Raw genomic sequence first — 16326 nt, 5'->3', positions numbered from 1 at the left:
CATAATGGTAGTATACAAAGTAGCGCAACAAATGATTTTGAAACGTGCAGGGCTCATATTTATTCAATGGATAGCCTTTTGAAGTTTCATCGCAATTCTTGTCTTTCAGTCCCCACATTTTAGACCACCTGAAATCATAATTATGACTTTCATAACCCCCTAATAACACTGCAGTCATCAATGAAAACTAAGAGCTTTATTTAAGACTTTCAAAAACAAACCTTACACAAAATACGTTTCTTTTTTATTTTTTTCCCCACCATGTTCGGGGCACAAGAAAAATATTAAGGGACTAAATTAATATCAGCATATGAAGTATAATCGTCTCTCATTGTCTGAAAGAATGCACATCAGATGCTGAAAGTCAGTTTTTACTTTCACTTTAACATATTGATCAGTTTCCACGTTGCTTGTGTGATATCCATTGGCTTTAAAGCATAAATATTAATAAAAATACAGTATATAGAAAAGACATATCTTTAAAATATTGCGACGTAACACCAACGTAAAGCCATTGTTTTTCTCTCACTGAAAGCTACATCTGTCTGCGCACAATGCGCCGATCTCTGCTCTCATCACTGCAGACACACCCCCTCTTGAAATTTCGGCATTACAAGTTTTGCAAATCGCTAACCCTGGGTCTTTCTCAGATATACTGAAATACGTCCACACCTCAGATGTGTTGCTTCAGACAAGCACGTGCAAGCTGCGGTTTCTGTTTGCGTCAACATACGTGTTCCCAGCGCTTTGTACGCACACACTCACCGGTATTGGGGTATATGAAAAATGAATATCATTAAAAAAAAAAACACCGGTATTCGGTATGAAAAGGTATACCGCCCAGCCCTAACTGAAGGCTGGAGTAATGGTGCTGAAAATATAGCTTTGATCACGGAAATAAATTACATTTGACCACATATTCGCATAGAAAACAGCTATTTTAAATTGTAACAATATTTCACATTTTGACAGCATTTTTGATCAAATAAAACATCTTACTGACCCATAACTCTTGAATGGTTGTGTATACCAGTATTTGCTAAAGAAAGAGTTTTTTTCCATATTTTGGAACAAAAGCCTATGAGAATCAATCTACATAAACATGCATACGTATTACGACTTATGTCGTATTTGTTGATCAAGCTTGAATTACTAATACGATAGGAAAAATTCATTACATTGGCATTCATTTATTCAGCAGACACTTTTATCCAAAGCATCTTGTTAATGCGGAAAAGAGTGAACTATTTGTCTTAAGAAAGCTATAACTCAAAAAGTACTAATAATGCAAAGTTTTAAACATTTACTAGAAAATAATTAACATTTCAGTCAGCTGGAGTGATGAATTGTGCTAATTTATCATGTTATATTTTGTAAACCTTTTTACCACACTGGATTCACATGTTAAATTGACAGATCTAGTTAAATGTGCTCTATATAACATGACCCTGGACCACAAAACCAGTCATAAGTAGCGATAGTCAACAATACATTGTATGGGTCAAAATTATTATATTTTTCTTTTATGCCAAAAGTCATTAGGGTATTAAGTAAAGATCATGTTCCATGAAGATATTTTGTAAAAGTCCTACTATAAAATATCAAAACTTAATTTTTGATTAGTAATATGCATTGCTAAAAATTGAACTTAAAAGCGATTTTCTCAATATTTTGATTTTTTTGCACCCTCAGATTCAGATTTTCAAATAGTTGGATCTCAGCCAAATATTGTCCTATCCTAACATATCCATACATCAATGAAAAGCTTATTTATTCAGCTTTCAGATATTTACATGAGGTTGTGTGGTCCAAGAACACAAATGCTTTTATTAAAGGCTTCTGTAAAGAGAACTGCATCTGTACTTGAGGCACAAAATATATCCGAGAGTATGTGAATAGTTAAAAACAATGCTTTTTTAGGAGCTTGTCCTTTGGAGGATTTTAATGTGTATTGGATTAAAGAAACCGCAGGGAAGTTGATCTAATAAAATCCACAGAAAGGTTCATTCTGGTTCAAGAGCTTGAAGCTTGACTTAAATGATTGTCTCATTTTAGTCCAGATCAGATCGATATTGCTTGGAGAGTCAGCTGGTTTTGCTCTGACAGGCCTCATGGTGCAGTTCAAGACTCCACGTGTTTTTAAAGACGTCATTGGCCTGTGTTGTGTAAGAGTATAAAACTGATTCATATTTAAAGATGAAGTGTGTCTAAACAGAATTGCAACATTTAATGTTTTTAAACACTCTGCATGTTCCTTTCCCACTGTCTGCCATTGGTTAGTCAGACTGATAGCCCCGCCCCCAAACACACATCATTGGTTAAGTTGCAGTGTACATTATGAATAATGTTATAGTGCATTATGCATAAATGCTTTAGTTAAAGTTTTCATCCATTTGTTAACTATGGCTCAGCATTTTGGATTCTTTTGTTTTGTGCTTACAAATGTGAAACCTGGAGCTAGATGAAAATCAAAAATAAAATGAAGCTAATCAAAAATGAAAATATGATTAAATTTACTCACCCTCAGGCCATTCAAGATGTAGATGACTTTGTTTCTTAATCAGATTTGGAGAGATGCAGCATTTCGCCAGTTGCTTACCAATGGATCCTCTGTAGTGAATGGGTGCCGTCAGAAAAAAAAAAATCCATCAAGATATTTTAAGATGTCCATAATCTATAATGATGCATCCTCCAGTAAAAAAGTCCATCTCCTGTTGTCTCTCACATCAAAATCCAGCCAAATATTTTTTAGAGCTGTTTTAGTGTATTTTGGATTGTAAACAGTGCTTGATCTGTGCAGATTTCTCTCCTGATTCAGACCAGTTCAATTTTTTTTTTTTTTTTTTTTTTTTTTAACTAGAGGAAGCGTTAATATGGATTATGGACTTGTATTTTAGTTAAAAATGTTTTAATGATGAATTTGTATTAGTTTTGTCTTCTCAAGATGTTTGCTGATGTACTGGAATTAGGGCTAAATTCCCACAAAATCAACAATTTTATTTAAGAACATTTTATTTTTTTTAATAAAATCAATTAATTGGAGATGCTTTTGATTGTTCAGATTTATTGAAACCATTAAATGAAATCCAGAAAAGTAATGGAAAAGAATCTGGTAAAAAATAAAACTATAAAACTCAATTAAGTAGACAGGCTTTTTGAATAAAAAAAGCGAATTTAACCATTAAAGCAGTGTATAGAAAAATTGAAATGGAAAAAAAAAAATTGGAAATAAAATGTATTTCATATTTATATTCATATTATATTTACATTTATATATTTGTAGAAATTGCGTTAGAAATTACTCATCAAACTCTCAACAAACTACACGTTAAATTTAGTTATTTCCTTTGCTAACTTTACTTAACTTAGTTAAGTAGATTTGACTTAATTCCATACTTAAATATTACTTAAAAATATGTGTGCAAAATAAAAATTAAGTAAATTTGCTTAGTTTTTTCCAGTGTATATTGCAGCCTTGAAAAACAGTCTGACAATGCGTTTTATGGATTCTCTTGCAGTATTTAAAAAAATCGCATGGTCGATTAGAATCTATGAATCATAACAGCCCAAACTGAAGTTGTGTGGATTGCTTGTGAATTATTGTGCTGATATCAAGACAATAACTGATGGACTGGAGTGGAGCGGTGTGAATCACATGATTAATTGTGATGTTTTTATCAGCTATTTGGACTCTCATTCTGACGGCACCCATTCACTCCATAGGATCCACTGGTGAGCCTGAAGCGTTATGATGGATTATGGACTCATATTTTAGTTAAAACCATCTTAATGATAAATTTATTTCTTACAAACATGCAGCTTTTAGCTTTTCAAGATGTGGTGTGGATTATTTGTGTATTATTGTGATCAGCTGTTTGGACTCTCATTCTGACGGCACCCATTCACCGCAGAGGATCCATTGGTGAGAGAGTGATGCGATGCTGCATTTCTCCAAATCTGATGAAGAAACAAACTCATCTATATTTTGCAAAGCCTGAAAATGACAACATTTTTGGCAAATTTAAATTTTTGGGTGAACTACTCCTTTAACCCAGAGTTAAGCATAGTAAATAGCATTAGATCAGTCTGATTAGATACTGATATTTCATTAGCTGCTTTATTACATTAGTGCGGCAGCTGTGTGGTAAAGTGTTTCAAACAGGATGTGTTCGGCTTATGTAACGGAACCACAAAAGCTCTTTGAGTCGTATGACACGGTTCAGCTGGCGTTACGACAGCGCTGATCATGTTTGTTTGTGTGAGTGATAAAAGTGGCTTCAAGATCTACATCAAAGACATTAACCAGACGCACACTGACTCTCTTTCTCTCCTCTGCCGTGTGTCAGCTGATCCATGTGTCTGTATATTTTAGTTGGTTTTATGAGGCAGCTTGTGTACTCTGAGAAATGAATAATGTGATCGGTTTATATATATATATATATATGTGTGTGTGTGTGTGTGTGTGTGTGTGTGTGTGTGTGTGTGTGTGTTGGCAGAGGAAAGGCGTGAGTTATTTTTATCCGTGTGGGAACAGAGGGTCTTTGTCAGCAGCTGGAGGAAACGGATTGGGAAGTTGACGTATACACACAGACACACACACTATTTTAGGCCTTTGAATGCTTAATGGTTTGGCTTTTGTGGTACAGCTGAAAAAGTTTGAGTTCCAGACATTCAGGCCACTAGTGAACCATTCTATTTTGCATCCTATTCTAATTTTATTGCAAGCTCTGAGCATAGTAATTTAAGTAAGAAAGTTAGTTTGCATTAATGACTTTGGCTCGTTTTGGAGTTTCTTTGGTCCTTTTACTTTATTGACATCTTTTTTTTTTTGCATCTGAGCTACTATTTTTAGTTTTAAATTTGATTTAAACACAAAACCAGTCTTAAGTAGCATGGGTATATTTGTAGCAATAGCCAAAATGTATGGGTCAAAATTGTCATTTTTTTCTTATATGCCAAAAATCATTCGGATATTAAGTAAGATCATGTTCCATGAAGATATTTTGTGAATTTATCTACCATAAGTGTATCAAAACTTAGTTTTTGATTAGTAATATGCATTGCTAAGAACCTCATTTGAACAACTTTAAACATGGTTTTCTCAATATTCCGATTTTTTTTTTGCACCCTCAGATTGCAGATTTTCAAATAGTTGTATTTCGAGGAAATATTGTCCTATCCTAACAAACCATACTCAAATGGAAAACTTATTTATTCAGCTTTCAATTGACCCTTATGACTGGCTTTGTGGTCCAGGGTCACATGATTGAATAATATTTGATATTTATGTACTTACTTACACATTTATTTATTTACTTAAATATTTAAGTGGATGCAAAAGAGAATAAATAGGGTTTCATTTGTTAACAGTAGTTAAATACATTGGTTTACATAAACAATGAAGAATATATTATTAACAATGAAAAATATGTCTGCAGGATTTTTTTACCCCAAGGTAAATTTATTAATGCATTCTTAGAATTAAAAAAATGTATCTTAACATAGATACGTTAACTTAATGCACTGTGAACTAACATGAACAAACACTGAACAACTGTATTTTTAGTAACTAACATTAGCAAAGATTTATAAATGCAGTATTTTTTACAATTATATTATAAAAGTGTATTTTTTTTTTTTAGAAAAATTAGTTCATGTTGTCTACTGCATTGACTGATGTTAAGAAAAAAGACCATATTGAAAAGTGCATTTAAAACCAAGTTAAAATGAAAATAAATGAACAAGACACTTGTTTTTGCATTGCTTGTCACTAAATATTTAATAATATTTAATAATTTTCATTTAAATGCACCCCTATAGCAGTACAAAATGATATACACTAAAACATGAAGAATGCACATCTCCGTGGACATTTGTGAGTAATAATGCAAACTATTAGTTTGACTCACTCACTGACGCAAATTGAAATAAATTGATCTTATCAACATTTGTTTGCTATTTATACACCTCTTAACCCACTTTCTTACTCATGAGTAGCTGAAAATAGAAACATGCGAAACTAATCTAATGTCACAGTATTTAGGCTAAATCCAATGGATCCTCTGCAGTGAATGGGTGCCGTCAGAAGGCGTGTCCAAACAGCTCATTAAAAACATCAGAATAATCCACAAATACTTCACACCACTCCAGTCTATCAATTAACATCTTGAAAAGCTAAAAGCTGCTTCTTTGTAAGAAATAAATCTATCATTAAGATGATTTTAACTAAAATACGAGTCCATAATCCATCATAACGATTTAGGCTCACCAGTGGATACTCTATAGTGAATGGGTGCCATCAGAATGAGAGTCCAAATAGCTGATAAAAACATCACAATAATCCACAAATAATCCACACCACTCCAGTCCACTAGTTATTGTCTTGAAAAGCAAAAAGCTGCATGTTTATAATGAATAAATCTATCATTAAGACAATTTTAACTAAAATACGAGTCCATAATCCATCATAACGATTTAGGCTCACCAGTGGATACTCTGTAGTGAATGGGTGCCGTCAGAATGAGAGTCCAAATAGCTGATAAAAACATCACAATAATCCACAAATAATCCACACCACTCACAGTCCATCAGTTATTGTCTTGAAAAGCTAAAAGCTGCATGTTTGTAAGAAACAAATCTGTCATTAGGACAATTTTAACTAAAATACGAGTCCATAATCCATCATAAGGCTTTAGGCTCACCAATGGATTCTCTGTAGTGAATGGGTGCCGTCAGAGTCCCAACAGTTGATGATAACATGACAATAAATAACATCACTCCAGTTCACCAGTTATTGTCTTGAAAAGCAAAAAGCTGCATGTTTATAATAAATAAATCTATCATTAAGACAATTTTACCTAAAATATGAGTCCTTAATCCATAATAATGCTTCCTTACGTGAAAAAGTGGAGAGAAATTGCACAGTTCAAACAAGGCAAAACAGTCTAAAAGAGTTAAAAAAATATATGTGGCCCTGGCCGGATTTTCATGTGAGAGACAACAGGAGATTAAGTTTTTCACTTTTATTATGGATTATGGACTTAAGGATTTGAATCTTTAATGTCTTAATGATGGATTTGTTTCTTACAAACACACAACTTTTGTCTTCTCAAGATGTTAACTGATGAGCTTCAGTGGTGTTGATTACTTGTGGATTACTATGATGTTTTTATCAGCTGTTTGGACTCTAATTCTGACGGCACCCATTCACTGCAGAGGATCCATTGGTGAGCAAGTGATACAATGCTGCATTTCTCCAAATCTGATGAAGAAACAGACTCACTTACATATTGGATGTCCCGTGGGAGAGCCAATTGAAATTTTTGGGTGAACTGTTCCTTTAAAATATTTCCAATATTGTTTTTAGTGTTACTTAATGTTACATCAGCAGAAGAATCATTGCAGCTATATTCAGTCTGTCACTCAGCCCTAGTTGGCACCATGTACGCTGGATAACAAGAGCTCTTTAGGTGTGTGTGGGTGTGTGTGTGTGTGTGTGTGTGTGTGTGTGTGTGTGTGTGTGTGAAGTGGACAGTGTGTTCCTTGTTCCTTGGCCTTAGTTTGTGGGAGAAGCACATGTTTCTGGAGCCTCTAGTGCTCACACACACACAGACATTTAAGGTTACTTGCGGGTAAAGCTGCTTATAATACTTGAACTAATCTTTTCTGCTTTCTTCAGTTTCTCATGACCGACTCCTGAGTTTTTCCCCTCTCTTTCTCTGTAGGTAATCACTCCGTGTCGTCGACTGGTTCTGTGTGCAGAAAACAGGAAAGAAATGGAGGAATGGATCGCAGCACTGAAGAGTGTTCAGAACAGAGAACACTTTGAGGTGAGTTTCTCCAAATCACTGGACCTTTTCACCATTTTTTTCTTTTATGCCAAAAATCATTAGGATGTTAAGTAAAGATTGTATTTCCATAAATATATCAACCGTAAATTTTACAAAATGTAATTTTTGATTTGTAATATGCATTGCTGAGAACTTCATTTGAACAACTTTAAAGGCGATTTTCTCAATATTTAGATTTTTTATGCAGTTTTAGATTTCAGATTTTCAAATAGTTGTATTTCGGCCAAATATTGTCCTATCCTAACAAACCATACATCAATGGAAAGCTTATTTATTCAGCTTTCAGATTTTTACAGGATGGGTTATTCAGAAATGAGTTACATCATATTCTTGACAAGCGATTGTACTGAAAGCAGTGGAAAATCTTTTTTCTTTATTAGTAATTTCACACACAAAATGAGTCAGAATACAGTTTAGTTTCTAGTTTAGGTGTGAGTAGTGACTCAAAACTAACCTTTCATATGTTTCTGTGCTGTTTAGTGACAGGTTATAGGACATTTGTGACCATGTCCCACAAAACTAGTCTTTAAGTAGCATGGGTATATTTGTAGCAATAGCCAACAATACATTGTATGGGTCAAAATGATCATTATTTTTGCATAAAAATCAAACAAGATATTTTGTTAATTTCCTACCATAAATATATGCATAGTAATATGCATTTCTAAGAACTTCATTTGAACAACTTTAAAGTTGATTTATACTCAATGTTTAGATTTTGATGCACTTTCAGATTCCAGATTTTCAAATAGATGTATTTCGGCCAAATATTGTCCTATCCTAACAAACCATACATCAATGGAAAGCTTATTTATTCAACGTTCAAGTAGTATAAATCTTTTAAAAAATGTACCTTATAACTGGTTTTGTAGTCCAGGGTCACATATGCTCTTTTATGATTTTTGATATTTATGTAGTTACAAATGTATTTATTACTGATGTTTAAAAAAGTGTATGCAAAAGAGAATAAATAAGATTTGGATTTGTTAACAGTAGTTAACTACATTAGTTTACATAAACAAAGAAGAATATATTATTAACAATAAAAAATAGGTCTACAGCATTTATTGAGCTTAGGTAATTTTATATTTGGTCAATTTAAAGGCGATTTTTTCAATATTTAGATTTGTTTGCACCCTCAGATTTTTAAATAGTTGTGTCTCGGCCAAATATTGTTGTATCCTAACAAACCACACATTCATGGAAAGCTTATTTATCCATTTAAAAATGTGACCCTTATGACTGGTTTTGTGGTCCAGGGTCACATATTATACCGATGTTGAAAATATTACTTTGAATAATAAACACTACCATTCAGCCCTGTTCCAGTGTTATTTTGGTATTATTATATGTGACCCCTGGACCACAAAACCAGTCATAAAGGGTCATTTTAACCCATACAATGTATTTTTGACTACTGCAAATATGTGGTCCAGGGTCACATATATATTAGTATAGTTTTTATTAATAGTTTGAATTGCCTTCTTTTGATAGTTTTATTTTACATTTTTGTTATTATGTTTTAGATATCATTACTATTTAGTATTAATTTTTGAGTTTTACTGTTTATTTTAAATATGTAATGTTAGTGCTTAATCTTAAATTTATTTCAGTTAGTTGACAAGGCAACATTTCTAATTATTGTTCGGTTTAAGTTTTCCATCTAATATTTATATTTAATTTTATTTCAGTTTTATTTTGATAAACAAAAATTTTGGGGTCAAAAAGATTTTTAAATATTTTTTAAATAAAGCCCTTCTGTTCACCAACGCTGCATTTGTTTGATCACAAATGCAGTAAAAATGGTTAAATATTATTACAGTTCAAAACAACTATTATCTATGTGAATATATGTTTAAATGTAATTTATTTCTGTGATCAAAGCTGAATTTTCAGCATCATTACTTAGTCTTCAGTGTCACATGATCCTTCAGAAATCATTCTACTATTTGCTGCTCAAGAAACATTTAGTTTGAAATTGATACATTGTATTTTCAGGATTCTATAATGAACTGAAAGTTCAAAGGAACAGCATTTATTTCAAATGGAATCTTTTGTAATGTCTGTTTCTCTGCTGTAGTCCACTCAGTTCAGTATGGATCATTTCTCTGGGATGCATAACTGGTACGCCTGTTCCCACGCTCGCCCCACGTACTGTAACGTCTGTCGGGAGGCTCTGTCTGGAGTCACGTCTCACGGACTGTCCTGCGAAGGTCTGTCACTGTTCACAATGCATTCTGATTTGATGTAGCATAATTAGATGTATGGTTAGAATGCAATTAAGTGCTGACTTGTTTGTTAACTTGACTTCATTCTCTGTTGTGCAGTGTGTAAGTTCAAGGCTCACAAACGTTGTGCGGTCAGAGCAACTAATAACTGCAAATGGACGACGCTGGCCTCTATCGGCAAAGACATCCTGGAGGATGAAGATGGGGTGAGTGCTATTCATGCAAAAACAAACCTAGCTCTGTTCCAGTATAAGTTTAAAATTGTTTATATGTGACCCTGGACCACAAAACCAGTCATAAGGTTAAATTTTACAAAACTGAGATATATACATCATATGAAAGCTCAATAAATAAGCTTTTTATTGATGTATGGTTTGTTAGGATAGGACAATATTTGGCCGAGATGCATCTATTTGAAAATCTGGAATCTAAGGGTGCAAAAAAATCAAAATACTGAGAAAATCACCTTTAAAGTTCTCCAAATTAAGTTCTTAACAATGCATATTACTAATCAAAAATTACATTTTGATATATTTATAGTAGGAATTTTACAAAACATATTCATGGAACATGATTTTTACTTAATTTCCTAATGATTTTTGGCATAAAAGAAAAATCTATTATTTTGACCCATGCAATGTATTTTTGGCTATTGCTACAAATATACCCCAGCGACTTAAGACTGGTTTTGTGGTCCAGGGTCACATTTACTATTATACAGTAGTCAACATTTGAAGTGGATCAAAACCTTTCATTTAAGTTCTCCTAAAATCTCCTAAAACCAAAACAATACCCGTTCTTGTCTTAGGACATCTTTTTATCTACTAGATTTATTAACATTTTGAATTAGCTTTTATTTTTATATTGTTAGTTTTCTTTTTTAGTCATTTTTATGCTATTTTCTATTTTCTATTGATGGTTACTGGTCTATTTTTATTTTGGTCTTAGGTTTTATTTATTTCCTTGTAATCATTTTAGTACTTAAACATACATTTATATTGATTGCCTAGGCATCTGCTTTGTTTTAATTAACACAAATGTTTTTTAACAGTTTTATTCATTATTTGTAGCATTGTTATTTCAATATTACTGTTTAGATTTATTTTGTGTTTCAGTTTTAGCTTTGGTTTTTAATTTATTTGTAGTTAATAATTTTAATGCTTCAAACCTATTCAGCTGGTTCTAAGGAAATATTTCTAAATCTTTTTTAAATTTTAAATTTAAAGCATTTCTAAATGTATTTTAGATTCGTATTTAGATTTAAATTTAGATTTACATTTTTAATTTATTTTAAATTTTAACTTTTTTATAATGTGTGTGTATGAAGAGTTTATTTTCAAAAACAGATAACCCCTTTTTTTCAAAAATCGTTGTTATCATGTTTTTATATATTATATGTAATAATAAGAAAAACTTTTTTGTAATATTTTTTAAATTAAAATACTATTTAACACATTTGGTTTTATATCACTATTTATTTAATAATTTAGATTTATTTTTTATTTCAATTTAGTATAGTTATATATAAAATATTACATAAAAAATTTCAATTTTAGCTTTAGTTTTTGTTTATTTCCAGTTAATAATTGTAATTCTTTAAACCTACTTCAGCTGGTTCCAATTAAATATTTCAACTGTTTTAAAAAATCTAAAATTAAAACATTTCAAAATGTATTTTGGCTTTGTTATTTAGTTTTAGATTTTAATTAAAATTTTATTTTATTAAGATCTCAAGATTTAACTTTTTTTTATAATAAACATATACATACATATATATCTATATATATATAGATATATATATTTTTTTTTTGTAAAAACAGATAACTCAGTTTTTCAAAAATCCTATTTTTTATTGTGTTATCATATTTTTATTGTGTTAGTTAGCTGTTTTTGTTTGTTGTTTTTCAATTAAAATAGCCCAAATACACAATGAAAAAACGTGATTTTTGAAAATTGTTAAAAATTTAGATTTTGCCAATTAACTCTTCATATATATAATAATATTACAATTTTTAAAAATATTTTAATATTAAAATACTATTCAACACATTTGGTTTTATATCACCTTTTTGAAATAATTTAGTTTTAATTTAATTTATTTTCAGTGAGCAATTTTAGTGCTTCATCTTAAGCTTATTTTATTTGGGCCAAGGTAACATTTCTAATTAAGTTTTCCATCTAATATTTACGCTTAATTTTATTTAATCTTAAATTTAATTAACAATTTTTTAACAGTTTTAGTTAAAGATAATAACCCTGCCTAAGTAGACGGCATTTTAGGTGCATAAATCTGTACCAAAAAAAGGCTACATTATTATTTCTTTCTTAAGTGTCGTCTTTTAGCCAAATACATTGCATTTCATGCATAGCAACATGCTTATTTAATTCAGTATTCAGTATTTCATCAATGCTTCTGCTATGCATTTCCATGCCTGTTTTAGAGTAGAAACGCATGTGTGGTGCATGCAGGAAATCAGCATCTTATGAGTTTCCTTATTGTGTAAGAAGCTCATTTACCATCTGGACTGATTAGTCATCCTGTAATTAACGGCTTTGTAAACTGTGTAGATCTCGATGCCTCATCAGTGGCTGGAGGGGAATCTGCCCGTCAGCGCCAAATGCACCGTGTGCGATAAAACCTGCGGCAGCGTCCTGAGACTACAGGACTGGCGCTGTTTATGGTGCAAAGCCATGGTGAGTGCATTCAAATCACGTTTTCTTCATTTTTGTTTTCTACATGTTTAATAAATGACAATAATTTCGTCCAGGTGCATGCTGGGTGCAAAGACCAGCTCTCTCCAAAGTGCCCGCTGGGTCAGTGTAAAGTCTCTGTGATTCCACCCACCGCCCTCAACAGCATCGACTCAGACGGTGAGCGTCCAATCAGAACCATCCCTCACCAACAACCAATCAGAATGTTCTCTCAGAATGAGCCGTCTCATGGAAACATCCAATCAGAGCTCTATGTCAGAAATAACTTGTATCCAAATCAGCGCTCAGAAATGACCAATTATGGCATTATGTCAAAAATAGTACGCAGATGCTTTAGACTGAAGATTCAACTTGATTTAGTGTTGATATTCAGCCTACCAAACATAAAAATAATTGTTAAAGCAATTGTTGTGAGGTAAAAAAAAAATCATATTTACCATGTAAATGGTAAAAAAAAAATACAATAAAGTAAAGAAAGTAAAAGTAAGGTAAAACTAAAAAATCATATTAGTTTATTGAAATGAAGCTGGAATAATATGTACATATTAGATGAAAAACTTGGTAGAAATTATTAAGAACTAAAAAATGTTTTGTTTGTTAAAGTACTAAAATTACTAAAACTTAAATATAAAAATAAATGAATGCTAAATATTAAAAAAATCAAAAACTAAGAAAAGACATAAGCACATAAAATTAAAACTAAAATGACAAAAAAAACATAAAACATAAAATTAAATATAAAACATTGTTTTGTTTCAAGTTTATTATACAAATCGTATATATTATATATTATATAAAGGTAAAAAAAGGACAAAAGCACATAACATTAAAACTAAAATATAAAATGTAATTTTATTTTCTAGTTTATTATAAAGAAAATTAAAAGCTAATTCTAAATAAATGTAAATGATAACACTTTACAAAACTATAAAACTTAAACTGAAATAAAAAATAAATGAATGCTAAATAGAAATATAAAAAAAATCAAAAGCTAAAAAAAGACAAAAGCACATCAAAGAAAAACTAAAATGAAATATAAAAATATGAAATTAAATCTAAATTTAAAAATATAAATCAATTCTGTAATACTGTGTGAATGTATAAAGACTAAATAAACAACTAATAAAAGTGACAAAAGCACAAAACTAAATTAAAACTACCTACTAAAATTGAAAATAAAATGCTGAAAATAAATAAAATTAAAAAACTGAAAATATAAAAATAAAAGCTAAATCAAAAATATTAATAAATACTGTAATGCTAATGTAAATTTTAACACTTTGTAATAAAATCCCAAAACCAAAAACTAAATAAATCACAAAAATATATAACAATTACTAAAATGTCCAATAAATAAATGAAATTGTAAATAAATGAAAATATAAAAATGAATGTAAAATGTTTTACCTAAAGATAATAACCCTGCCTAACTAGACCACACAAAACAAGATTAAAACGACTTACTAAAACTAAAACTTACTAAAAAAAAAAAAAAAAGCTAAATCAAAAATTATTTACATATATTTTTTATTGTTAGTTCATGTTAACGAATGTTTACTAATGCGATCTTATTGTAAAGTGTTACCCTATAAATAATACTGCAATAACACTGTAAAAAGTAAACATCTCTTCTGTTTGTGTGTGTGTTTCTAGGGTTCTGGAAGGCGACGTGTCCTCCGACCTGCACAAGCCCGTTATTAGTGTTTGTGAACAGTAAAAGTGGAGATAATCAAGGCGTGAAGTTTCTGCGGCGCTTTAAGCAGCTGTTGAATCCCGCACAAGTGTTCGATCTGATGAACGGAGGCCCACATCTGGGGTAAAACATACCTTTAAAACAGAAAAGACAATAGAAATCAATATTTCTGGGTTTGGTATTTGTTCACTGACTTCTTTACCTGTGCTTGTGTGTCTGTCGCAGCTTGCGTCTGTTTCAGAAGTTCGATACGTTTCGTATTCTGGTTTGTGGAGGAGACGGCAGCGTGGGATGGGTTTTATCAGAGATAGATGCTCTGACTTTACACAAACAGGTACAGTTAAATTATTTGGCAGAATTTCTGAAAAAATAAATAAATATCTGCCCTATTATTGTAAAATGTTAATTAATTTGTATGAATTCAATAATTTAGACATGCTTTTTGATTTTTTAACTTTAATTAAACCATTACAAAAATAATAAATTAAAAAATAAATTAAAATAATTTTATTATATATATATATATATATATATATATATATATAATTTTTTTTTTTTTTTTTTTATAAATATATTAATGCAATTAAAACAGAATTTTGAAAAATAAAATGGAATTTGGGGAAAAAAATAAAGGGCCCTAACTGTGCCAAAATGAATGATTAAATGTTACATTTGTATGAATTTAATTATTTACAGTTTTTTTTTTGTTTGTTTTACTTTAATTAAACTATTAAAGCAGAGTCCATTTTTTTTAAATCAATTATATTAAAATATAATGATTAAATAATAATTATGATTAAAAAATATATTAATGCAATTAAACACATTCTTTTGTAAATTTCTTTTTATTGCTCCCTTTTTTTGGTAATAAAATGTTATTATTTTAATTTTTAAACTTATACCGTTAAAATGGAATCCATAAAAATTTGAATACAAATAAATTAAATTGAATTAAAATGATTAAATAATAATAATAATAATGATTATTTTTATTATTTAAAAATATTATTATTAATAATAATAATAATTATTATTATTTTATTTTTTTATTATTATTACAAATTTATTAATGCAATTAAAACAGAATTAAAATTGACAAATGGAATATGGGGCCTTAAATTAAATAATAATAATAATTATGACTTAAAATATATTCATGCAAATTAAAACACAGAAATTGTAAATTTGTTTTGATTACTGCAATTTTTTGGTAATAAAATTTTTGTATTTTTGATTTTTAAACTTGAATTATACCATCAAAATGGAATCCATAAAAACTTTAATTCAAAATAAATTGAATTTAATTAAAATGACTAAATAATAATAATAATAATAATTGTTATTATTATTATTATTATTATTAAAATATTGTTTTTATTATTAATAATAAAAATATTATTATTAATAATAATGTAAAAAATAAATGGATTTTATAGGGCCCTAAATGAGCCAAAATGAAATATTAAATTGTTAAATTTGTATGAATTCAATTATTTACACATGCTTTTTGTTTTTTTAAACTTTAAAGTATTAAAATTGAATCCAGAAAAGTTGAAATACAAAATGTGATTAAAATGATTAAATAATAATAATAATAATAATTAATGTGATTAAAAATATATTAATGCAATTAAAGCAGAATTTTGGAAATGAAAAACAAAAATTGCTAAGGAAAAAAAAAAAACTTATGTCAAAGGGCCATAAATATGGCATAATATGAAAGACAATGGAGTTTCAGACACAGTTTCTTTGCTTATACTGCCTTCTGGTGGTGGATTTTTTTGTGCATGCCTGAAAGTAAGCTCTGTGTTTATTTATATATATTTTTAGCATTAACATTTAT

At 29.9% G+C, this 16326-nt stretch overlaps 1 protein-coding gene across 1 annotated transcript in view; it reads left to right on the top strand.

Annotated features, from left to right (window-relative positions):
* The window catches only part of LOC141315876 (diacylglycerol kinase delta-like), a 50721-nt gene that overhangs the window by 13326 nt on the left and 21069 nt on the right, over positions 1-16326 (top strand). Inside the window, exons 3-9 of the mRNA XM_073832717.1 lie at positions 7725-7829; positions 9931-10063; positions 10178-10284; positions 12647-12772; positions 12847-12949; positions 14444-14606; positions 14709-14817. Coding sequence (XP_073688818.1) covers positions 7776-7829; positions 9931-10063; positions 10178-10284; positions 12647-12772; positions 12847-12949; positions 14444-14606; positions 14709-14817 — 795 coding nt within the window. The 5' untranslated portion in view covers positions 7725-7775. The remainder of the gene's footprint in view (positions 1-7724; positions 7830-9930; positions 10064-10177; positions 10285-12646; positions 12773-12846; positions 12950-14443; positions 14607-14708; positions 14818-16326) is intronic.

Source organism: Garra rufa, unplaced genomic scaffold, assembly GCF_049309525.1.
Source record: "Garra rufa unplaced genomic scaffold, GarRuf1.0 hap1_unplaced_040, whole genome shotgun sequence".
NCBI classification, from domain to species: domain Eukaryota; kingdom Metazoa; phylum Chordata; class Actinopteri; order Cypriniformes; family Cyprinidae; genus Garra; species Garra rufa.
The sequence above is the reverse complement of the archived record's forward strand: the minus strand, read 5'-3'. Positions and strand labels throughout refer to the sequence as shown.